General features: G+C 50.7%; 1 protein-coding gene across 1 annotated transcript in view; it reads right to left on the reverse strand.

Annotated features, from left to right (window-relative positions):
• UBR4 (ubiquitin protein ligase E3 component n-recognin 4) overlaps positions 1-24,755 on the reverse strand; it is a 132,395-nt gene that overhangs the window by 80,331 nt on the left and 27,309 nt on the right. The window contains 20 exon segments of the mRNA XM_070956160.1: positions 806-1,033; positions 1,628-1,780; positions 4,149-4,307; positions 5,183-5,365; positions 5,620-5,790; positions 5,893-6,117; positions 6,797-6,944; positions 7,836-7,906; positions 10,688-10,879; positions 12,124-12,187; positions 12,465-12,653; positions 13,381-13,579; positions 14,509-14,609; positions 16,934-17,035; positions 17,362-17,571; positions 18,839-18,996; positions 19,877-19,974; positions 22,448-22,572; positions 22,674-22,903; positions 24,041-24,163. Of these exon segments, the coding sequence (XP_070812261.1) occupies positions 806-1,033; positions 1,628-1,780; positions 4,149-4,307; positions 5,183-5,365; positions 5,620-5,790; positions 5,893-6,117; positions 6,797-6,944; positions 7,836-7,906; positions 10,688-10,879; positions 12,124-12,187; positions 12,465-12,653; positions 13,381-13,579; positions 14,509-14,609; positions 16,934-17,035; positions 17,362-17,571; positions 18,839-18,996; positions 19,877-19,974; positions 22,448-22,572; positions 22,674-22,903; positions 24,041-24,163 (3,129 nt within the window).

Genomic DNA, 24,755 nt, shown 5'->3' on the forward strand with positions numbered 1-24,755 from the left:
ACCCATCTTCACAAGGCACACCTGGGGAATGAGACTTAAGGAGATGCTGTGGGGAGGGGCATTTGTTGGGAAGAAACACTGAGTTCCTGAAGTGTTGTGGGCCGACGTTTGAACTTTCCAAGAGACTTTGCATTCCTTCTGGCATTCTGGATGAATTACCTGGATCTTTTGCTTCCTGAGCTCCTTGATTTGCCAAATAAATTTGGATTTATTGCTGTGCAGCTTTGGTGCTGACAGCGCCGGGCTGGACTAATTGCAGCCAGAGGCTGCTTGAGGTTTGTGTGGGGGTTTGTTATCACTCTGCTCTGGGACTTGCCAGAAACGTGGGAACATTTGGGAAATTTGGAGCAATAAAGGGGCGGTTTGAACTGCCAGCTGCCTGTGTTATCTCTGTGCCATGCCCTCGGTTATCACAATTGATTAGCCTATAGGCCAAATCAACGTACAGATTCAAACACATATTACCAATAAAGGTCATAACTGTATCAAAAGTAGTTTTATTTTGAAAAGGCAATTTTGAAGAAAAACAAGATGTTTCGCTTTCTATCCTGGAAGCTTCATCGGTTTCTATAGGAAGCTGTGGGGAGATGGAAGGAGGGTCCTTCCATCTCCCACAGAAGCCGATGAAGCTTAGAGGATAGGAAGCAAAACTTCTTATTTTTCCTCAAAATCCGTCCAGTTGCCTTTTGAAAATATAAACCACTTTTGACACAAAGGTGGTCTTTGAGAATCAAGGAAGCCCTGTTTCTAAATGGGGAGGGAGAGTTTCTGGATAGCGCCGGTGGCTGAACGCAGGGCGGGATACCTTCAGGTCCTCGTGGTTGACTTCGAGCACGTTGGTGACGTAGAAAGGGCCGTGCTGGGCGCTGCTGGCCTCCTCCATGAGTTGCAGATAGATGTAGCCCGCAGAGGACATGATGACCACAATGTTCTTGCTCTCTTCATTGAAGAGGAAAGTGATGTCCCGGATTTTGGAGCTGGGCAGCAGGAAGTAGAAAGTGGGGCTCAAGGCGTCCACCGAGAGGTCGTAGATCTGTGCGAGCAGAAGGAAAAGGCAAGACTTTGGGGTGGGGAAGGAAGACCAGAGAGATGGCCTCCCACCTGGCCACCAAAGAGGGTTCTGACATCTTCCTCCATCATCAGCACCCTGCCATCAATAGTGAGGAGGAAATGGGGGAAGCAAGGAAACAAATGGACAATGTGCTAGGATAGTGCTGGGAAACAGGAAGTGACAGCAGACAAAGATCAGGGATGCTTTGAACCACTTCATTCCAGTCTTCAAGAACACTGAGAAGCTGGAGAAGCTGGTAACAGAATGTCAATTGCTCCAAACACTAAATGTTCCCAAAACACCTAGACCTTTGCCCATTGGATGGCGTTGGACTGGTCAAGGGGTGGGGGAGGAGCAACGGATTGACAGGGAAAGCTTGTATGCTTTCACACGGGAGATTTAGTTCTAGCTTGACTTCACTGCTACCAGCGTCTTTTAGTAAAAGAGCCTATCACTTCATCCAAAGGGAATTGAGAGTCTTTCTTCCTTCAGGGATCGGATTGAGGCCGGTCTGACAGAGATCAAAGCAGAGGGACAGGGACAGGAGGAATCTAGTCAGCCTCCACTCAACCCTACCTTGACAAAGTCGGCAGTGACGATGGCCAGTTCCGTCTGGGATCCCGGAAGCCAGACTGCCTTGATGATGAAATTGCCCGTGGCAAGCTGAGGGTGGAGCACCAAGTGATCCGAGACGGAGCCCGAACTGCTGAATGTGAGGACGTGGCAGTCCTGGAAAGGGGCAAGATAAGAGGAGTTAACAGAGAAACATGTACAGGCAAGCGCATGGCTGAGAGAGAGAAAGACTGATGGTTTTCTATGTTTTGTCGAGCACACCATCGTGATCAGAAACCATAGTGTCAGATCTGCCTGGTTCGGCTTGGAGGGCTCAAAGGCATATCCTGCCATAAAAAGAATGGGGGGGGGGGAGGACAAAAGGGGGAAGGATGAAAGGGCAATAAAGTTTTATGTATATGTCATAGAAAAGTGGGAGGGGGGAATGATAGGTTAGAAGAATCAGAGCAACCGGATCCCGTTTGCACTAGTATCCCACGGCCAGGCACCCTGAGAAATATACAGATTATCCCCCAACACCTCAGAGTTCTCAAAACATCTTGGTGAGCTCTGGTTGGCTAGAAATAGACTGGTCACGGGGTGGGGGGGTAGGATGGGCTTGGGAGCAAAGCTACACCTTATTTTTGTATCTAGCAAGCACAGGAGATTTCAGAGCTGGCTTGACTTTACTGCAACCAACATCCTTAGTAAAAAAAAAACAAAACCTTTGCTTTAACCAAATGGAGTCAAAGGTTTTTCTTTCCTAAGGGATCGGATTGGGGCTGGTCTGACACACAGTTTATAACCTGCAAAGCTTGGCTTCACATCACAAGTGTGGATGGAGGCAAGGCGTGATTCCAGTTTGGGTTTGGGAGAGGGACAAGTGCTCAGCAGGTGGACTTGTGCAGAAGAGAAGGACGCCAGCCGGTGAAATCCAAGCGGTGCCTGCACCAAGCTCCCACTGGAAGAGGCAGCGAAGGGGGTAGTCCTAGCCAATTTTTTCCGTTGCTAAACGGCAGTTGTTAAGTGAGTTTTGCCCCATTTTACCACCTTCCTTGCCCCAGTAATTAAGTGAATCGCTGCGGCTGTAAAGTTAGGAATAAGATTTGTTAAGCGAATCTGGCTTCCCCACTGACTGTGCTTGTCAGGAGGTCGCAAAAAGGAGGGGTACCGATGAGGTACTTGTCACCCCGCGTAGACAGGCATTCCAGCCTCTCTATTGCGGGGGTTCATGACTGGACCTCGGAGGGACCCCAGCCGGCGTCACGCCACACCAGAGGCCGCCGGGTCTCTAGGCCCCGCCTCGTCGGTGTGACGAGACAGCAGCTGCGAAAGCGGCAGGTCAGATACAGGGATGGCAGGACCGGAGGGCATTGGCTGTCACCCGCGCTGTCTGAGGATTCCTCGGGGCGGAGGTTTAATGACAGTCATTGCCCTTCGAATCCAGACAGCTGCCTCTCTTGGGGATTGGGGTCCTCAAGATGCAGTTGATGCTGGCCCTGTGTTTGTCCAGGGCAGGACTCCGAAAGGGGTCCTGTCCAAAACGGCACTTGTAGAAGCCGGGTACAAACCCCCCCCACCAAAAAAAGAAGGTCGCAAAAGGGGAATTACATGACCCCAGGACACTGCATCTGTTGTAAATCTGAACCAGTTGCCAAAGCTTCCAAATTTTGATCACGTGATCACAGGGATGCTGCAACAGTCTAAGTGTGAAACATGGTGATAAGCCACTTTTTTCAGGGCTTTGTAATTTCGAATAGTCACTAAACGAGCTGTTGTAAATCGAGGACTAGCTATACAAAGGGAGGCCATCTCTCTTCCACAGCCAGCCAGCCAGCCACCCTCCTGTTGTGGTCCGCCAGCAGCCTGTGGAGCTGGCGGTGGAGTAGGACAGTGAGGAGGCTGGGGAGGAACATGGGCCAGTCCTGAAGTCTGGGGAAGGCCCAGACGAGGGCTCTGCGTCGGAGGCAGAGATGGGGCCAGGGCCATCTGGGAGTGATGCGCGGACTCCGAAGCTCCCAGAGTCGGACAGCGGAGAGGAACAGGAGAAGCCTGTTCCTAGTGCACGCATGCGCAGAGCTGCCAGAAGGCAAGAGCAGCTAAAGCAAAAGGGACGACTCGGGAGTAAGGCCAGGAGATGATTGGCCCCTCCCGTAAGGCTTAAAAGAGAAACAAAGGCACTTGGGGCCTTTTGCAGGAAAGCAACGTTGCTAACTCTGTTTCCAGTCGGCATCTCTTTGTTTCTGAACTTCATGGGGCTTTGCCAGGTAAGGCCTTTGGCAGGGTGTCAAAGAAGATAAAGGTTGGTGATTATCCCGAAGGACTTCTTCCGAAGGACTTTTGTTGCAACTAATTGGGACTCAGCTGAGAATGAACGTAATTCTCAGCTGTTACAATAAAATAGGTTTATTTGGGACTAATTGTGTCTTGTAATGACTCAGTAAGCCTAGGTCACAACACCTCTTTGCAGAGGAGCAGGGAGTCAACAGCCAGCCTGCTGTGTGTGTGAGTGTGTGTGTGTGTGTGTGTGAGTGTGTGTGTCTACCTTCAAGCCGCAAACAGCCAGATAGTCCTCCTTGCAGGGGTTCCCAGTCAAGCTCAGGACCGTGAAGGGGACGGGCGCGGAGGCCAGGCGAGTCAGCGTCAACTTCCTCTTGCTGGAATCGGCTTGCTTCAGCAGCGCAGAGAGCTGCAGCACGGTGATCTGTGAGGGCAACAAGAACATGGACATGGTGGTAGAGAATTACTACTTTCTCCCATGAAAGGGGGAGAAAAATTAAAATTGGAAGCTCCCCCGAATCCTGGTTTCCACCCAAGACGTCTGCAGCGATCTCTGCCTCCCAGCTGCAAAGAAGAGAAGATTCGTCCAAACGGTGCTTGACTCACTTTGATGGCTATCAAGTGGAAATTTTCCATTGCCGTTCTGTATTTTATGAGCCGTGGTGGCGCAGTGGTTAGAGTGCAGTACTGCAGGCTACTTCTGCTGACTGCCGGCTGCCAGCAATTTGGCAGTTCAAATCTCACCAGGCTCAAGGTTGACTCAGCCTTCCATCCTTCCAAAGTGGGTAAAATGAGGACCCAGATTGTTGGGGGCAAGAGGCTGACTCTGTAAACCGCTTAGAGAGGGCTGTAAAGCACTGTGAAGCAGTATATAAGTCTAAGTGCTATAGCTTCCTTCCTTCCTCCCTCCCCCCTCCCTCCCTCTTTCCCTCCCTCCCTCCCACTGGTTAGAATACAGCATTGCAGGCTAACTGCCCACAGCCAGCAGTTCGATCCGGATCAGGCTCAGGGTTGACTCAGCCTTCCATCCTTCCAAGGTTGGTAAAATAAGGACCCAGATTGTTGAGGGCAAGAGGCTGACTCTGCCCACCGCTTAGAGAGGGCTGTGAAGCACTGTGAAGCAGTATATAAGTCTAAGTGCTATTACTATTATGGACTTGGTTCTGGTTAATAGCCTCTCTTGGTTAAACTACTGGATCAGAAATCTCTTTGACCTTCTACGCTGGAGATGGCCAGAGGTTTTAGATTCTGCGGAGGTCCTCTGCCTGCTTCTGGGGCAGATCCTCTGCCATCTCTCACCTTGCCCTTCTCGTGGCTGACTGCCAGGTGTTGGCGCCGTCCGTGAGGCGAGGAAAGCACGCACATGGCCACCCGTCGCAGGACGTGGGCGCTGATCAGCTGCCGGATGGTCTGGCCTTGGTCCCCGCTGTAGTTCATCCGGACGTTCTCAAAGGCGCCTTCCTGAGAGCCCAGAGTCGGCACCTGGAGGGCAGGGCGCAAGCAGGAAAGGGTGATGCCGTGACACAGCCTGGAATATTAACCTGGAATAATCTTATGGGACAATATTAGCCTGGAATATTGACTCCTGAAAGATGCCACTGCCTGGATCGGAGTCCAGACAAGAGGCCTAGCTCTGAAGGGATGGAATGAAGGGGGCTTTTCTGCAGGCTGACCCCTTGAACTAGACCCCCCCCGCACTCTCCCAACCTGTGCTGGGGAGCTTCTGCCCATCTCACCATCAACTGGTCGGTCATTTCCACCGTCTTGTCCAAGGTGTGCAGCTGGTTCAACGCCTGCTGGGCGCGGCTGCTGCTGCCCATCGCCGAGGCTTGCTGGAAGTTGATCTGGATGGCCTCCATCAGGAAGTTGAGCAGGTCGAGGACCAAAGAGGCGAAGGAGAAGTTGGCCTTGGGGGAGGCAAGGACAGGGAGGGGCTGAGAAGCCTTGCCCCCAACTAGGGAGAGGTCCCTGGCGCCCCTATTGTCTCCCGCACACACACGAAGCCAAACCTGGGCCTGCAGCTGCTCCCGACAACCTTCTACGTTCCTGCAGAGGCTGCTCTTCTTGGGCTTGTCTTCGTCGCTCCCTCGGCCATCGCTGGCGGAGGACTTGGACTTGTCGGTGGGCGAGGTGCTGGAATGGCGGACGCTCTCCGAGACGCGAGGCTCGCTTTGGAAGGCCGACTCCTTCATGGTGGAGCTCATGCCGCTGCTGGGAGTCCTCTTCACCAGGGCCTGGAGAGGGAAGAAACACAGTGCAGGGACCCTCAGCCATTTGGCAGGAAGCAGGATAACCACAGCTGACCTCGTCCAGAGTGCCTATCACCCCCCCCTTCTTCTTCTTGTGGCCCGCCAGCGGAGCTGGTGGCAGACTCAGACAGTGAGGAGATTGGGGAGGAACTGATGAGAACTCTGTGTCGGAGGCAGAGATGGGGCCAGGGCCGTCTGACAGTTGTCAGATGCCTTTGGAGTCGGACATCAGTGAGGCAGAAGAACAGCTGGAGCCTGTTCCCAGTGTGCGCATGCACAGAGCTGCCAGGAGAAGGGAACAGCTAAGGAACAAGGGGCGACTCAGGAGTAAAGCCACAGGTGGATAGTAAATGGCTCCTCCCAGAGGGAATAAAAGAGGAGTGAAAGGGAAGTGGAATTTGCAGGAGATAATTAGTTCACTTAATCGGTTCGTGACTCTCAGAGATTTCTTGCCAAGTTTTGAAGATACCAGCCTGGCAGCTCTCCAAGCCAGATAAGGTCTGTGACTGTAAATTCTCCCTTGAAAGACTTTTGCTGGATGTGAATGAGAGGAATTCACAGTAACTTAATAAAAAAGGGGTTTTTGTCGGGACAAGGAGTCTGCTTCGTGGTTTGGGAATGTCTAGGTCAGAACACTTCTCAGGATTTCAGTTCTAGAACCTACCAGGCAGCTGCCATCCTCCTTGGCTCCGCAGTCGCAAAAGAACGATCCGTATTTCGCATACGAAATCTCGTGGTCCTTGTGGCAAACCTTGGCGCAGACGGTGCACACGCCGACACCGTCCACCATTTTGCAGGTGTGGCAGTGATACCTGCCGAGGTAGGAACAGAGACCAGGCCGGAAGGGGGGTGACGGAGGGAAATGAGAGATGAGCGCTTTGCGATAAAGCAGACAAAAGAGACACCCTTGGGTCGGTTAGTCCAGCGGGCCCACCCCCCCATCATTTTTGGGCACCAGGGACCAGTTTGTCCGCGGACTGGAGGGAATTATTTCTGCGGGTTGGAGGGAACGTGGTTTTGCATGCAGCCTACATCCCACGGATGTGTTGTGGCCCGCCAGCAGAGCTGGCAGCAGATTCGGACAGTGAGGAGGTTGAGGAGGAACATGGGCCAGTCCTGGAGTCTGGGGAAGGCTCTGATGAGGGCTCTGCATCGGAGGCAGAGATGGGGCAGGGCCATCTGACAATTATCAGCTGCCTTCAGAGTCAGACATCAGTGAGGCAGAGGAACAGCTGGAGCCTGTTCCCAGTGTGTGCATGTGGAGAGTTGCCAGACGAAGGGAACAGCTAAAGAACAAGGGTCGACTTGGGAGTAAGGCCACAGGTGGACGATGAAGGGCCCCTCCCAGAGGGAATAAAAGAGGAGCGAAAGGGGAGGGGAGTTTGCAGGAGACAATTAGTTTGCTAATTGATTCGTGACTCTCCAATACTCTTGAAGGTATCAGCCTGGCAGTTCCCCAAGCCAGATAAGGTCTGTGACTGTAAATACTCCCCTGAAAGACTTTTGCTGGATGTGAATGAGAAGAATTCACAGTAACTTAATAAAAAGGGGTTTTTGTCAGGACAAGGAGTCTGCTTCATGGTTTGGGGGAACCTAGGTCAGAACAGGGTGGGGCTTTGCTTGTTTGTGGGGCTGGTTTCTGGCTTGCCGTGGACCGGCCAGGGGGTTGGGGACCCCTGGGTTAGGCAGCAGGGGAAGCTCACCAGTGCTGATTCATGAATTCCTTCTGCGTGATGGTAAAGGTACAAAGTTTGTTGCAGAGAGAGTCTTCGTCCTGTATTTGTGCACAGAAGTGAACAGCTTTTGTAAGAGTTGCCCAGGATGGCTTCCTTCAACACCTACTCACAACTGATACAGTTAGACGAGAGGTGTGTGTGTGTGTGTGTGTGTGTGATTACAACCCACTTCCTTTAAAAATGCCTCTACGGGTAGCCCTTCGACACACGACCACAATGGAGCCCAACATTTCTCTGTTAGGTCAGGCATTTGTTAAGTGAGTTTGGCCTCCATTTTACGACCTTTCTTGCCAACCGTTGTTAAGTGAATCACTGCAGTTGATCAGGTAGGAACCCGGTTGTTGAGTGAATCTGGCTTTCCCCCACCCCACCCTTGACTTTGCTAGTCAGAAGGTCGCAAAAGAGGATCACGTGACCTTGGGATACAGCAACCGTCATAACTACGAACTAGTGGCCAAGCGGCTGAATTTTTGATCATGTGACTGTAGGAATGCTGCAAAGGTCGTTAACTGTGAAAAACGGTCATAAGTCCCATTTTTCAGTGCCGTTGACTAAATCAACTGTTCTAGGTCAAGGACTACCTGTATTCTAGGCAACGAAGAATATAAGCAGTGCCCTCAGATTCCTGGCCCATGTGGCCCAGCAGTCTGTTCTCCCCACAGTGACTTTCGAAGGCAGGCACCCTGCCAACAAAGCTAACAGCCATGGTTCCGCACAACTTCCACGCCGACATGTCACGAAGAAAGAGGTGTTACAGCCTTTCTCCAGAGGTGGAATTCAGCCAGTTCGAGCGAACTGGTAGCTCCGACGATCAGTTGGCCCCGCCCACCCGCCCTCGCTCTATCCTGTCCTTTATTTCCAGATCATCTCAATCATGCAGCACAGCTGATTCCCCCCACCCCCCCCCACCCACTGTTCTACTTACCGTTGCTGATTTGGAAGGTTAAGCAGCTGAGCTTCTAAATGCTCCCTTTTCAGCGCTGTGCGCAAGCACCTTAAGCGCGCATGCGCAAAGCACGTGTGCGCGTGCAAAGCACGTGCTCACCGAACACGGTTGTTAAACCGGCAGCATCCCACCACTGCCTTTCTCCCTGATGTGCTATTTAATTTCTCCTTTTTGAACAATAAAAGAACAGATGCTTCCTCAGCCTCCTTACATGATTGATAGAATACGTTTCCTTGCTGTTATTCTACAAAGAACAATCTTGCACGAGAAACTCTCCCTTATCAAAATCTTATCAAAATCTTCAGACAGAAAATCCAACTAAATGGATCACACACAGCTCCCTGTGAGGGCACCTCCCTGGCTCCAGTGCAAAAATACTTCTTCTTCTTCTTGTGCCGTATCCGTCATTGGATGTCGGCGATCATGTTGGCAATCCTGTTTTTGTCAACAGCCGCACGAAAAAGTGCAAAAATATATATGCAAAAATGCTGCACAAAAATATTTAATGGTAAATGTACATTAAAAATATGTAATTTTTATTGCTTTTTCATTGCTTCTCTCCAAAGATCAGCTGTGCTTTAAAAGCTGTTTTTCAGCCCTAACGAGGCGCTAGCTAGTGAAGCAATCTCTGTGCCTGCTCCCAACTCTCAGCTGTGCTTTAGCTTTTTTTCAGCACTAATGAGGCGTTAGCAAGTGAAAAGATCTCCGTGCTTTGCCTGCTTTTCTCATTGTTTCCCTCTCCAAAGATCAGCTGTGCTTTAGCTTTTTTTCAGCCCTAACGAGGCGCTAGCGAGTGAAGCAATCTCTGTGCTTTGCCTGCTTTTTTTATTGCTGCTCCATCAGCTGTGCTTTAGAAGCTGTTTTCAGCCCTAACGAGGCGCTAGCGAGTGAAGCAATCTCCGTGCTTTGCCTGCTTTTCTCATTGCTGCTCCCTCCACTGTGCTTTAGCTGTTTTTCAGCCCTAACGAGGTGCTAGCGAGTGAAGCAATCTCCGTGCTTTGCCTGCTTTTCTCATTGCTGCCCCCTCAGCTGTGCTTTAGCTGTTTTTCAGCCCTAACAAGGCGCTAGCGAGTGAAGCAATCTCCGTGCTTTGCCTGCTTTTCTCATTGCTGCTCCCTCAGCTGTGCTTTAGAAACTGTTTTTCAGCCCTAACGAGGTGCTAGTGAGTGAAGCAATCTCCGTGCTTTGCCTGCTTTTCTCATTGCTTCTCTCTCCAAAGATCAACTGTGCTTTAGAAGCTTTTTTTTGTCCCCAAGTAGGGGATAAAAAGTGCTCAAAACCAACAAACTAATGTGCTGAAGCCGACCAGACTAAGGACGCTAGCCGAATGAATATCTGTTAAGCAGATTTTTCTCCCCCCTATTTTCCTCCCCAAAAACTAAGCTGCATCTTATATTCTGGAGCGTTTTATATTCTGAAAAATATGGTACTTTATGCACAAAAATGGAAGGACATTTTGATTCCCACAATGAAGGAATGGCTGCAAAAGTTGATGGGAGGTGGCAGAGATGGTTAAACGGATTGCTTGGATTAAAGAAAAGAACACCATTTAATTTTGTTTCTGCTTGGGAACCGCTTCTGGACTTTGTGCTCGAAGTGAAAAAAAAAATAATAATGAAACTTTGCTTTGGGTTTTACCGATGAGATAGGTTTGTTGTTATCAAAATGGCTAGTTTATATTACTATGTAAAAGTAAAAAGCTGAGGTTTGATGTTATTATCTTATTCTACTGCACCGAAGGGAATTGGAAGTCTCTTTCTTTTTGCCCTTTCTCCTATGCTGTTCCCCTCCCCTATCTTCCCCACTATTTTCTTTTGCATTTTTGCATTTTGTAGTATAAAATACAGCTTGCTGGGTTTGCTGGTCCGCTTACCGAGTCTTCAGCCTGTGAGTCCTCCTCCTCTGCGGCTAGTTCCTCCACCCAGTCGGAGTCCACTTCGATGGCCCGCTCTTCTCCGTCAACCGAGAGGTGGCTGGTGCCTTGGCTGTTGCTCTGGCTCAGGGCGTTGGTGACGTCGGCCAGGTAGGAGACGATGTGGCAGGTGCACTCCAGGATAGTCACGTGCTGCAAGAGAAGGGTCAGGAAGCGATTTTACCTGCCTTTCCTAACAAGCGCAGAAAGACCAGCAGACAGGCGAGGGGAGTACAGGTTAAATCCTTGATTTAGGACTACAATTATCTTCTTTTAACGACCCCATAATCCCTGCAGGGTGGAGTCCTGTCGCCAATGTGGAGTTTTGTGTTCAAGCAGATATATTCTCATTGCTCCCAGAGAGAGAAATATCTGCCTCTACCTAGGATCGAACTCACAGCCTCCCGATTGTGAGGCGAGAGCTCCACCTCTGGGCCACTGCACCACTCGACTTAGGACCACAATGGAGCCCAGCATTTCTGCTGTTAAGCGAGGCAGTTGTTAAGTGAGTTTTGCCCCATTTTATGACCTTTTTTTGCCCCAGTTGTTAAGAGAATCACAGCAGTTCAGTTAGCAATGTGCACGTTAAGTAAATCCGGCTTCCCCATCAACTTTGCTCATCGGAAGGTCGCAAAAGGGGATCCCGTGACCCTGGGGCTCGTCACAAATATGACTCAAGTTGCCAAGCGTCCAGAGTTCGATCACGGGGATGCTGCAAGGGTCGCGAGTGTAAAAATATATATATGTAGGGTCCTAAGTCATTGTTGTAACTTCCAACAGTCACTAAATTGGCGGGACCGCCTTCTGCCGCCAATAGCCTCCCACCGGCCAGTACGCTCCCACAGAGAGGGACTCCTCAGGGTGCCGTCAGCCAGGCAGTGTCGGCTGGCGACCCCCAGGGGGAGGGCCTTCTCTGTGGCAGCACCTGCCCTCTGGAACAATTTGGCCCCGGAGATACGGAGGATATCAGATCTCCGGGCTTTTCGCCGCGCCCTAAAAACTTCTCTCTTCCATCAAGCAGGGCTGGCGTGAAACCCCCCCCCCCCCCGTTTTTGAGATATTAGATTTTTAATTGTTTAATGGGTTTTAGTCATAAGGTTCTTAATTTTTGGCCAAAGGGTATAGTTCTTTTAAATTTTTAAATTTTGTATTGGATGTTTTTTACTTGGCTGTGCACCGCCCTGAGTCCACCAGGAGAAGGGCGGTATACAAATTTAAATAAAATAAATAAATAAATAAATGAATGAATGAACGGTTGTAAGTCGAGGACCACCTGTAAAAGTCACCCGTGGACAGGTTGAAAGCCAAGCCTGCCTGTAAGGCTTCTAAAAAAGACACCAGACTGGCTTATACAAAGATTACTTGCGAAGGTGCTGCATTCTGTGTAGAGGCCTTACCTTTCCATGCATGACGCTGGCGTTCATTTTCTCAATCACATTCTTCTGAGACAAATATTTCTTGCTGAAAAAGAAAAAGAGAGAGGGAGGCTTGAAGGGGGAAACAAGGCTCCACCTCAACATCTGGAGCCCCAGAACCTGAACTGGGACCTTCCCCAAGCAGCAGCCCCTTCCGAGGAGCTGGAACACCACAAGACCCTTCCTCTCCCCCCACCCCGCCCGGGTAGAGTTTCCAGCGAAAGAATAGGAGAAAGCCCTCCTTGGCCAGCTGCCTCCCCTCACACAAGCAGCATCCGCGGCACAGCCATGTTCCGATCAGCTGCTCTCCTGGCACCCCTTACCATCTCCCCAGCCAGTCCAGCGCTGCACTGTGCAGCTGGAGGTGACCAGCTCCTTGTCCGGCTCCGGCAAGGGTCGCCATGACCACCATAAGCTCCGGAAAGCCGGTCCCGTCTCCATTTGCCAACATCTCGGTAGCCATGGGAATCAGGGTACTCAGGAGGACAGTGCAGGCTCCCTCGCCGACTTGGCTGGAGTGGGGAAAAAAGGAGGTAAGACACCCCACGGCGCGGCCAAGGGGCGTGTTTTAACAGGGGCATCCCAAATAAGCAAGGGTGGGCTTTTGCAATCCCAGGTGTTCTGACCCAGGTCCTGAAACATGACAAACCCTCTGAAGTGAACTCAAAGATTCCTTTAATTAGGAGTGCCGGCAGCTGTGCAAAAAAGTTTCTCTCTCACCGCAGGCTAACAAGTCTGTCTGGCCGGAAGATGAATAGTTGTCTGCCAGATCTATTCATCTCCGCCCCCTGCCTTTTATCCCCAGAGCTAGGGTGGGGCTTCATTAGCAGCGGTGGCTCTTCCATCCCAAGGACCGGCCCATAGATTTCTAATGCTCTCCTCTCCTCTGCCTTCTGCGCATATGCAGTCAGGCACTGGACCCAGCTGTTCCTCCTCTTCCTCATCAGCCACCTCCAGACCTGGGGGCTGTTGACTCTCCATCTGAGGGCTGACGGACAGCCCAGGCTCCGCCTCTCTCTCTCTCTCTCTCTCTCCCTCTCTCTCTCCCTCCCTCTCCCTCCCTCCCTCTCTCTCTCTCTGCCAGGTCCCTCTTCCCCCTCGGAGCTCTCAGACTGCCTTGCTGCTGACGCTAACTCCCACGTCTCCTCCTCCTCTGATTTAGTTGCTGGAGGGACCAGCGCCGACAGGCCACAACACCAGCCCCGTTGGAGCTCCAAGGGAGACTGGGCCCGTTCATACCTGTTCTCCCGCACGATGTAGGTGGTCAGGAGTTGGAGCAGTTGTCGGTTTTCCTGCACCATCTCCAGCTGGTCAGACTCCTTGGGGGGAGAGGTGGTCATACGGGTCAACCACGCCTGGAGGCGTGCAGGCTCCACGCACGCCAGCTGGGCCAAGGAGCCACACAAGCGCAGAAGGCTGGGGTTTGGGCTCTTCTCGGCTAAACAGGGCAGAGAGAGGGGAAAGTCAGCCGTTGCTAGGGCTTCTGAGGCTGGCAGAGCTCCGGGTCCCAAAGGCCAAGGTTCAGGAAAGACCAAATTCAGTTTCCCCGAAAATAAATTATTAAAATAAGCCCTAGCATGACTTTTCAGGATGCTCGTAATGTAAGCCCTATCCCCAAAATAAGCCCCAGTTAAGATCGTCAGCCAGATGGATGCATTCAGTACCGTATTTCCCCCCCCCAAAATAAGACCCAACCAGAAAATAAGTCCTAGCATGATTTTTCAGGATGCTCGTAATATAAGCCCCACCCTCAAAATAAGCCCCAGTTAAGATTGTCAGCCAGATGGATGCATTTAGTACCGTATTTCCTCAAAAATAAGACCTAACCAGAAAATAAGCCCTAATGCATCTTTTGGAGTAAAAATTAATATAAGACCCGGTCTTATTTTGGGGGAAACACAGTATTTTTTTAAAAAAAACCCGCCACCTGTATTTTTGGAGAGAGAAGATCATTTCCTACATGGGCCCAAAGCTTTGCTGCCACTGCCCTTTAGCCGCTGCCACCCTGTTCCCGTGCCAGGTGGAACCCCTTATGGCAGGGGAGTCAAACACAGGGCCCACAGGCCGGATCTAGCCCACAATGTGGTCAGATCTGGCCCTTGGGGTTGTCCTGGAAAATGTAAGTGGCTGGCCCGCGTGGCTTTGGCCCTGTCTACCCAATGCGAAGAGGAAACATCAGGCCAGCGTGACATCTGCCCGATCTACCCAGTGCGAAGAGGAAACATGCCAGCAGTTTGGGGATTGGCATCAAGATGGCCACGCCCACTCAGCTGGCTCCGTCCCGGCCCCCAGGTCAACCACATCCCTGATGTGGCCCTCAATGAAATTGAGTTTGACAGCCCTGCCTTATGGGTATCAAGCACTCACTTAGCTGGAAGAGCTTGGTGAAGAATTTCAGAACCCGGTTGCAGAATTTGGCCGAGAGGTTCTCGTTGGCGGTTGCCATCATGATCTGGACCAGCTCTCCACTGGATGGGAGGAAACACCCAGAAGCGAAGAAAACATGAGGAAGGGTTTTGGGTTTGCGATAGCTGCCTCCCCCGGCTACCTGCCATGTCACTCATAAAGATGGGGTTAGAAAAAACAAGATTTCCCTCCTGCCCCCCACTCCTGGGGTGCCCATCCCGAGCTAGCACAATTTCTAAACTGCCCCCAAAGTGGGGTAAATCCATTTAAAAGATTCTGTCAGGTTTCGAGGTCGTGTCAAATAAATTGCATTTCAAACAAAGTCTTTGATGAAAAACTTCCATTTATTAAGCACGACATTCTACTCCGACTCCATCGCAGCCAACACTGACTTCCAGACCCAAAACCCTCCCTTTCCGTTCCCCACTCCTCTGCACTCATTGGCCATCTTCCAAGTCACTCTACCCCTAATCTTACTGCTCCAGCTCAAAGGAATTTCCCCCCTCCCATCCCATCTCCTAGGGGATATTATCTCCAGGGAAAATAAGTAAGTGAAAAGTCAAACGTCCCTTTCCAGACGCCTCCGCTTCTCCTTCTTATGTCAGCAATAGAGTAAATGCAGATTGAAGTGCTGACAGATACACTATGTCATAAGTGTCCAATCTTGGTGACTTTAAGACCTGTGGACTTCAACTCCCAGAATTCCCCAGCCAGCCACAGGTCTTAAAGTGGCCATGGATTATATAAATACGGTGATTAAAAAAAAACAATGCAATCACAATTCTATTTGTCGTTAGTATGTGTAATATGATATATTGCATACTTTTCTGCATTAGCACAAAATTGGAAACAACCAGACACCCCTCCAGATCAAATCATCATAAAAAAAAATATACGAATGTGCAGAGGTGGACAGATTATCTATGGAAATGAAGGAGAAAGTACTATTTCATATGGAATAAATGGTATTCCTGGCTGGAGAGTAAAACATAAAATTTAAGGGATGTTTTTGTTATGAGATCAAATTGTAAATAGAAATCAAGATAATTTAAATAAGGGAAGTAAGTTTAAGATAGGGGTGAAATCCAGGAGGTTCTGGAGAACCGGTAGCAGAAATTTTGAGTAGTTCAGAGAACCGGCAAATACCACCTCTGGCTGGCCCCAGAGTGGAGTAGGAATGGAGATTTCGCAGTATCCTTCCCCCAGGAATGGAGAGGGAATGGAGATTTTGCAGAATCCTTCCCCTGCCATGCCAACCAAGCCACGCCCACAGAACCGGTAATAAAAAAATTTGGATTTCACCACTGGTTTAAGATAGAGATATTTAGAAGTAGAATTTGTATAAAGAGGTTAAATAGGTTAGAGCAGGGGTCAGCAACCTGTGGCTCTGGAGCCACATGTGGCTCTTTCACCCCTCTGCTGCGGCTCTCCGTCACTCAAAATATGCGTCACAACCGCCAATGTGTGACACCCGCCTGCAGGCAATTTATTGAGCTTTTCGACTCCCGGTAGGCCAACCATGGATAAATCCAGGAAAAGAAAAGTTTCAGAAGAAAACAGAACGTTTAATTCAACTACATATGCTAGTTTTGTGGCCGCTCAAGGAATAGTCAGACATGGGAAGGGGTTTTGTGGCTCCCGGTGTTTTCTTTTCTTTGGGAAACGGGTCCAAATGGCTCTTTGAGTGTTTAAGGTTGCAGACCCCTGAGTTAGAGAAACCGATGCAGAAAAGTTGTTATTAGTATTGAAATTTTGATATGTTTGTTTATATTTTTTTGTTTTGTGTGGGTGGGTGTTTTTCTTGCTTTTTTTGTATATTACGTTTCTTTTTGTACTGTGTATTTTAATCTTTGGAAATTTAATAAATATTATTTAAACAAAAAAAAAACAATGCAGGGAACATTTCAGAAGCACTGATAAAGCAGGAAGAACAAGAGCAGGTGGTCCTTGACTTATAACAGTTCACTTAGTGACCATTTGAAGTTACAATGGCACTGGGGGGGGGAAATGACTTGGGTGTCAAGTTTCCGAAAGATGCCCTAATTAATTCAAAGCTTTCAAGTTGCCATTGGGACCGTTTTTCAGAGTTGCGACCTTTGCACCATCCCACGGTCACATAATCAAAATTCAGATGCTTGGCAACTGGTTCATATTTGCGACGTGTCCCAAGATCATGTGATCTTCTGACCAGCAAAAGTCAAGGGGGAAGCCGGATTCACTTTATCAACCAGGTTACTAACGTATCGGCGGCAGCAATTCGCTTAACAACGGAGGCACGAAAGTCAGTAAAACGGGGCAAAGCTCACTTATCCAAGGTCTCATCCTAAACAACAGAAATTTGGGGCTCAAATGGTGGTCCGTAAATCGAGGCCTGCCCGCAACTCACCTCTCCGCAAAAAAATCCTCCATGGCTTTCCGGGCCTGGCTGCTCTCCAGCTGTTTCTCCAGATGTTGCAAACATTCCTCCAAGATGGCTTCGTCGAGGCCGCTAAGAGACAAGGACGGGAAAAGTTCTTGGGAAAAGTTTCTCTGGGAAGTCGGGAGTAAACTCAGACCTGGAATAGCCTCGATCTGAAGCCGCTTCAGGTGGGAAACTTTCTGGGGTTTTTTCTGAGGATGTTTCGCTTCTTTTCAGAGTTGAAGAATCCTTCCATTCCCCAGAACTGAAGAACCTTCTTGGATGAGGAGCGAAACCTCCTCAGAGAAAAACCAGAAAGTCCTCTTGGAAAAAAAAGCACCTTTGGGACAACCGTGACCTGGATGGCTGAGAATCTCCACAGATATTCAGGTGGGGGGAAAAGCAAAGAAGCTCACCTGTTCGGGTCGGAGTGGTTGGCCAGAATGTTGTAGCAGCCCATGATCAGCTTCTCGTAGACCCGCGAGAGGAACTCGTCCGACTCTGCCGGGCCCAGGATCCTCTCCAGGGAATTGCTGCTCATCTCGGCCACGCTCTCCGTGCTGGTCTCCAGCAGGAGAGGCAGCAGCGTGCGGATCACCTGGGGCGGGTTCAGGTCATCGGACCAACTGAAGCCAGAGAGAGGAGAGGCAAAAATTTTCTGCAGGGAGACACAGTCTTGGCAACATCACCTCCACCACCACGAACAAGGACTCGGGGCGTGGGGGAGAGGCTGTGTCAACCCCGCAAAATGACTTCAGCTGAAGCCATGCTTACTTCTGCTTCGTTTCTTGGTGGCCATTCAAGAGGGAGTGGGGGAAAGAGCATGGGGAAGCAACTCAGGAATGCGGGGCCTCAGCTGGTTAGCCGTAACATCGACCAGCCGGCGTGAGAACCAAGGTCGTGTCAACGGACACCTGTTGGAAGTTGAACGGGAACCTACACCTGGACTGATTGGCCCATGTGACCTGAGAGGCGAAGGGGGTGGGTGGGGAGGTCTCATTCCCGTGATGGCGAACCTATGCCACAGGTGCACATGGTGCCATATTGGTGGGCACGCGAGTGTTGCCGTAGCTGAGCTCCAGCATGCATGCGCGTGCTGGCCAGCTGATTTTTGGGCCTTCTGGGCCCACCGGAAGTCGGCAAACGGGCTGTTACTGGCCTCCAGAGGGTGGTGGGGAAGGCTGTTTTTGCCCTCCCCAGGCTCCTAGAAAGCTTCTAGGAGGCTTTGTCCTGGGGAGGGCAAAAAACGGGCCTACTGGGCCCACCGTGCCATCACATGCCAAAAAGGGGGGGAAGCATGGGGGGGGGTGTCGCATGCGTATGCGTGGGGGGTAGGGCGCATAGAATTATGGGTGTGGGCACGCACGCAACCACCCCGCACTCCCCCAGCTTTTGGCACGCGATGGCAAAAAGGTTAGCCATCACTGTCTCGTTCTTTTAACTATCCCTAAGCACAGGGATAATTTAGAGCTAGAGTCACCTTTCTAAGTACCGATATGATGTATTCGATAAAGCAGGAGTGTCAAACTCAAGGCCCTGGGGAGGGGGGGGAGAGAGCAGATCCGGCCCACGGGGTACTTAGATCTGGCCCGCGGGGTCACCCCGGAAACAAGCAAAGGTGCCTCTGCCAACAAAAACGGCCCTCCCGAGCTCTGTTTTTGCTGGCAGAAGGTTGTAGGAAGCCGTCACAGCCAAAAATGGAGCTCAGGAGCCTGTTTTCGCTGGCAGAGCACTTGGGCCGTCACAGGCGCCCCCGACATGAGTGACGTAGAGCTAGCCACGCCCACCCTGACCCCCAAGGTCAAACACAACCCTGATGTGGCCCTCAATGAAATCGAGTATTTTTGAACCTATACAAAGTGAGTTTGTGATGACAGGCCGGACAGGACTTACACGACAAGGTCTCCGGTGAGCCTGACCAAGGAGAGGAGGGTGTGCTTCAACGAGGCCGCCAAGGGAAGGCTCTGACTGCACAGGGTGCCCAGGTGGGCGGCCTGAACGGCGCTGATGTAGCTCTCGGCCGGGATTGTGTCGTTGGCAAAGGCGTTGCGCTGTAAAAGCCAGACAGAGGGGGTCACGTTCTGTTCTGACCTAGGCTTCCCCAAAAAGCATGAAGCAGACTCCTTGTCCCGACAAAAACTCCCTTTTTATTAAGTGACTGTGAATTCCTCTCATTCACATCCAGCAAAAGTCTTTCAAGGGAGAATTGACAGTCACAGACCTTATCTGGCATGGGGAACTGCCAGGCCGATATCTTCAAAACTTGGCAAGGAGCCACGAACCAACTAAGTGAACTTATTGTCTTCTGCAAACTCCTCTCCCCTTTCACTCCTCTTTTATTCTCTCTGGGAGGGGCCATTCACCTTCCACCTGTGGCTTTACTCCTGAGTCGCCCCTTGTTCTTTAGCTGCTCCCTTCTCCTGGCAGCTCTGCGCATGCGCACACTGGGAACAGGCTCCAGCTGTTCCTCTGCCTCACTGATGTCTGACTGGCATATGGTCCTGGCCCACTCTCTGCCTCCGACGCAGAACCCTCATCAGAGCCTTCCCTAGACTCCAGGACTGGCCCATGTTCTTCCCCAACCTCCTCACTGTCTGAATCTGATGCTGGCCTCTGGTGGGCCACAACATGTTCCAGTTAAGGTTTTTCTAGTCTTGCCACCCAGCTGGAAAGAAGCTCAGAGACGGCTTAAGTCAAGAGTCCTGGGACTCCCAGCAGCCTCGCAGAGAGCAGGAGAGATTGCCCACAGAGAAATATGTCTGAGCTGCCGAAGGACAGAAAAGGCAGAAGAGAAGAAGCCGGCTGGACAGTCCACCATGGGAAGGAAAGACCAGCCCAGAAAGAGGAGGGAGAAGAAAGAGACTAAGCCCACCTACCACTTCCTCCCCACACCCATCAACAAAAGAGGGCTTTTTAAAAGGCAAGACTCACCCAAGACCCAATGTTGGGGAACTCGTTGGTATGAATGCTGTTCCAGGATTCGCATAGCGACTGGACGGCGGACGGCAAATTCTGGATCAGAACCGGCCCTGTCCAGCGAGAAAACAAATGGCCCATCGAGTCAGGAAAGCTGGGAGAACAGCGGAGCTCCGCCCGCTGCCAATTCCAGCCCCAACGGACCCCAGAGGAGAAAAAGGGCCACCAGCAGCTAGGAGACAGAGAGGCTTGGTGTATGCCCCCGTCGGAGTCTGAATCCGAGGGGGACGACGAATAGCTGACAGAGAGCGAGAAAGTGGCTCCGTTGGCTGTGGAGGAAACTGGGGAAGGGCAAAGTCAGGCTGGGAGAGGTAGAACAAGGTGATGAAGACCAAGACCCATCCCCTTCTCATCCTAGGGCATGCAGGGAAGAACGGAGAAGAGAGCAATGTGAGTTGCGTGGCTTCCGAGGAAGGAAAGGGCCCCGATTCCATTCACAAGGCACACCTGGGGATGGAGTTTAAAGGAGAGGCAAATGGGAGGGGCGGTTGTCGGGAACAAAGACTGAGTTGTGTTAACTGCTTTATCAGAGTTCCTGACATCCTCCCAACTGGTTTGATTTACTGCCGTGCTACTTCACTTCTGGAACTCCTTATCTTGCTTGCCCTGCCGGAGGATTAATTACCGTACTTTATCTTGCCTTGTTGGATTTATAGTTTTCTGTTTATTTATTTATTTATTTATTTATTTATTTATTTATTTTTCATATTTGTATACCGCCCTACTCCCGAAGGACTCAGGGCGGTGAACAGCCATAATAAATACAAATACATATAGAAGTTAAAAACTATTAAGAAACAGATTAAGTAATTTAGGATCAAAGATTAAAAAACATCCAAATTTATCTAAAGAGGTTTAAAACCCAATTTAAAAGACAGTTTAAAAGCCAATTAAAAAGGGAGAGTTAGGCCAGACCAGCTTGTTGGAATAGAAATGTTTTCAGGGATCGGCGGAAAATGCGTAAGTCTTGGATGTTTCGTAACTCCGGGGGAAGCCCGTTCCAGATGGTAGGTGCCCCCACAGAAAAGGCTCTCCCCCTGGGGGCCGTCAGTCGACATTGTTTGGCCGACGGCACCCTGAGGGGTCCCTCTCTATGGGAGCGAACTGGTCGGTGAGAGGCTATTGGTGGCAGGAGGCGGTCTCGTAAGTACTTATAATGCTTGGTCTGGAGTATTTTCAGCCAACGGCTGTTACAGTTTTGTGGGAGAGTTTTTCTCCAGACTGAAGAGTAAAAGGGACGTTGGGGGGCAAAGTTGGAGCTAATAAAGGGATTCATACTTATTCTCTGGCTGTGTTGCCTTTGTGCCACGCCCCAGGTCATCACATTTGGCATGGCTCATTCCTACCCTCCAGGACCCGAAAATGTTCAAGCGTCACTCAACTGCGTATGATCGGGATCATCGATCCTGAGACCCTCCGAGCATCTCTTATTTGCTTTCCCCCAAAAGATGGGCCCAAGCTTTTCAGAACTAAACCCGGACTACAAACCAGTGGCAGAGCATCCAGGCTGCCAAACTCAGATCCGGCTTATCCACTCAGCTGAAAGGCTTTCCCCCCTGCGCAGTTAAAGCTGAGCTATGCTGCCACCTCCCAGTCGCAGGTAGTCCTCGACTTACGACTGCAACTGAGCTCCCCCCCCAAATTTCCGTTGCTAAGCAAGGCGATGGTTCAGGGACCTTCGTCCCCTTTTACAACCTGTCTTGCCACTGTTGTTAAGTGGACCACTGCCGTTACCCATGTTCCCCCCGAAAATGAGACCCGGTCTTGTTTTCTTTTGGGCCCCAAAAGAAGCACCAGGTCTTATTTTCGGGGGATGTCTTACCCACTTATCTTAGGACCACTGCAAGGCAAGGAAAGTCATAAAACAGGACCAAATTCGCTTAACAATTTTTTTTACTTAGCAACATAAATTTCGGGCTCCGTTGTGGTCGTAAATTGAGGTCTACCTGTTACTTATTCCAGTTTATAATTTTCTTGCGTCATGAAAAAACAATAGTATAGGCCGGGGTCTACAACCTGAAATACCCAAAGAGCCATTTAGACCCGTTTCCCACAGAAAAGAAAACACCGGGAGCCACAAAATCTGGGTGGGCGTGGCCAATGTGATGTCACTCACTTCTACCAGTCACATGACCCCCCCTAGCCACACCTATCCAGCCGGTCATGAGGGCAGAGAACCGGTTGTTAAAAAACACCGGGAACCACAAAATCCTTTTGACATCTCTCTCTCTCCCCTCCCTCCCTCTCACCCCCCCTCTCTCTGTATCTCTCTGTCTCTGGCCTGGCTGCTTCTCCATTCCCCACTGTCCCCCTTACCTTCTCAGGCCAGGCGAGGAGTGACTGGGAGGGGAGGACGAGGGGCGGGGCCAGCCAGTGGTGGGATCACCTGACAGGGAGCCACAGCAGATGGCCCAAAGAGCTGCATGTGGCTCCGGAGCCACAGGTTGCTGACCCCTGGTATAGGCAAATATAATTTATATCTTTTTAAATTAAAAACTGAACAACTTGAGGCAGAAAGCGACCTACCCAGAGTATTGGATTTGCAGCGACTGGAGCCAATGGCCAGCACGGCAGCGTATCCTTGCAGCTTCTCTTCGGTGGGTTTGTTCTCTGCCGAGCTGTCCTCGGAAAGGCTCTGAAGCAGGTAAGATCTATGGCGAGAGACACACCGTTAAGACTCCACCACCCCTGCCAGGGAGAACACCGCCACGACCAGGGCGAAGGGAGGCCGACGTCGGAGCGTGCCAGCTACCTGGTGAAGGTGGCGTAGGTATCGATCAGCTGCAGGGCGGCTGGCAGCAGGTTCTTGGTGATCTCCGAGGATTTGTGGGGGTCGGTTTCGGCAGCCAGCTTGGAGAAGTGCTCGTCCAGCGAGACCTGGACTTTGGAAATGGCCGCGTCCAAGGTATAGATGGACTGCAAGCTGGGGATCTCGTGCAGCTGAAGGATGGTGGTGCAGTCGACCCCGCAGAAAGAGGAGATCTGGGAAGGGAAGAAGAGGGGCGCTGGCAGGATTGTTCCCCTTGCGGCTAAGGTGGGACTTGATCCCTCGCTCTGCTACAACTCAGTTCTTAGAGCAGTGCTTCCCAACACCTTAGCAACTTGAAGAAGGGGTGGACTTCAACTCCCAGAATGGGCTGTGGCTGTGCTGGCTAGGGAATTCTGGGAGTTGAAGTCCACCCCTCTTCAGGTTGCCATGGATTGGGAACCACTCCTCTGGGAGATACCATTCCATCGGCTATTCTGTGACTTTAACAACGGCAATAGCACTTAAGACTTATATACTGCTCCACAGTTGCTTTTACGGCCCTCTCTAAATGGTTTACAGAGTTAGCCTCTTGCCCTCCAACAATCTGGATCCTCATTTTACCGACTTCGGAAGGACAAAAGGCTGAGTCAAGTTTGAGCTGGTCAGAATTGAACTGCTAGCAGTGGGCAGAGTTTGCCTGCAATGCTGCACTCTAACCACGGGGGGGGGAGGAGGGAGGGAGGGAGGGAGGGAGGGAGGGAAGGAAGGAAGGAAGGAAGGAAGGAAGGAAGGAAGGAAGGAAGGAAGGAAGAAAGATAGCAATAGCATTTAAAACTTGGCTGAATTGCCCCCAACAATCTGGGTCCTCATTTTACCGACCTCAGAAGGACAAAAGCCTGAGTCAAGCTTGAGCCGGTCAGGATCGAACTGCTGGCAGTGGGCAGAGTTTGCCTGCAATGCTGCATTCTAACCACGGAAGGAAGGAAGGAAGGAAGGAAGGAAGGAAGGAAGGAAGGAAGGAAGGAAGGAAAGAAGGAAGATAGCAATAGCATTTAAAACTTGGCTGAATTGTCCCCAACAATCTGGGTCCTCATTTTACCGACCTCGGAAGGACAAAAGCCTGAGTCAAGCTTGAGCCGGTCAGGATCAAACTGCTGGCAGTGGGCAGAGTTTGCCTGCAATGCTGCATTCTAACCACTGCGTCACCGCAGCTCTATTGAGATGAAATCCTGCTTTTTCTACCCAGATCAGAAGGCAGAATGTTGTCTATCGGCGACCACACGGCCTCCACGGAGGCCACATATGGTAAATAAAAGAAATAAGAAGGCAGAAACGTCTTTTATCCGACAACTCCCTGGGCCTGAACGCACCTGTCTGGCGAAATATTCCTCCGCGATCTCCACGTCGTACTTGACGGAGCTGCATTTGGCCGAAGTCAGCTCGACCAGGGAAGAGGCGTGCTCAGTTTTCATCCCTTGTTTGATGAGGTGGTCCTAAGGGGGAAGTCCGAGAAAAAGCAGATTAAAAATCAAATGAAATGAAAAGACGAGATGGGTCGAAGGGAAGAGAACGGCGGAGTGTGAGGAACCACATTCTGGTAAAAGTCCCACCTGGAAAAAAATAATCTCAGCCCAGCCCGTCTCTTGATTTACCAACAGCCTTTTACAACCTCTGGGCATACGTGTAATTCTCTGATTTACGACCACAATTGAGCCCAGAATTTGTATGTTGCCAAGTGAGACATTTGTTAAGCGAGTCCTGCCTGTCCCCTTTTATGACTTTACTCGCCACGTTTGTTCAGCGAGTCGCTGCGGGTTGCTAAATTAGCCGCACAGTTGCGTTATGTGAATCTGGCTTGGCTCATCAAGACGGTCGCAAAAGAGGATCCACGCAGTGCCCGGGAACCCACTGTGACCCATCGTAAATGTGAGTCAGTGGACAAGCACATCTGAATGTAAGTCAGGTGACGTAAGTCAGGTCGTAAGGGTGAAAATTGGTGCTCAGTCCCTTTTTTTCAGGGCCGTCGGAACTTCGGGCACTAAACGAATTGCTGTAAGTCAAAAACCATCTGTATTTTCTTTCTTT

Source organism: Pituophis catenifer, unplaced genomic scaffold, assembly GCF_029215685.1.
Source record: "Pituophis catenifer annectens isolate HBS135680 unplaced genomic scaffold, rPitCat1.0.hap2 SCAF_18, whole genome shotgun sequence".
In the NCBI taxonomy this organism is placed as follows: domain Eukaryota; kingdom Metazoa; phylum Chordata; class Lepidosauria; order Squamata; family Colubridae; genus Pituophis; species Pituophis catenifer.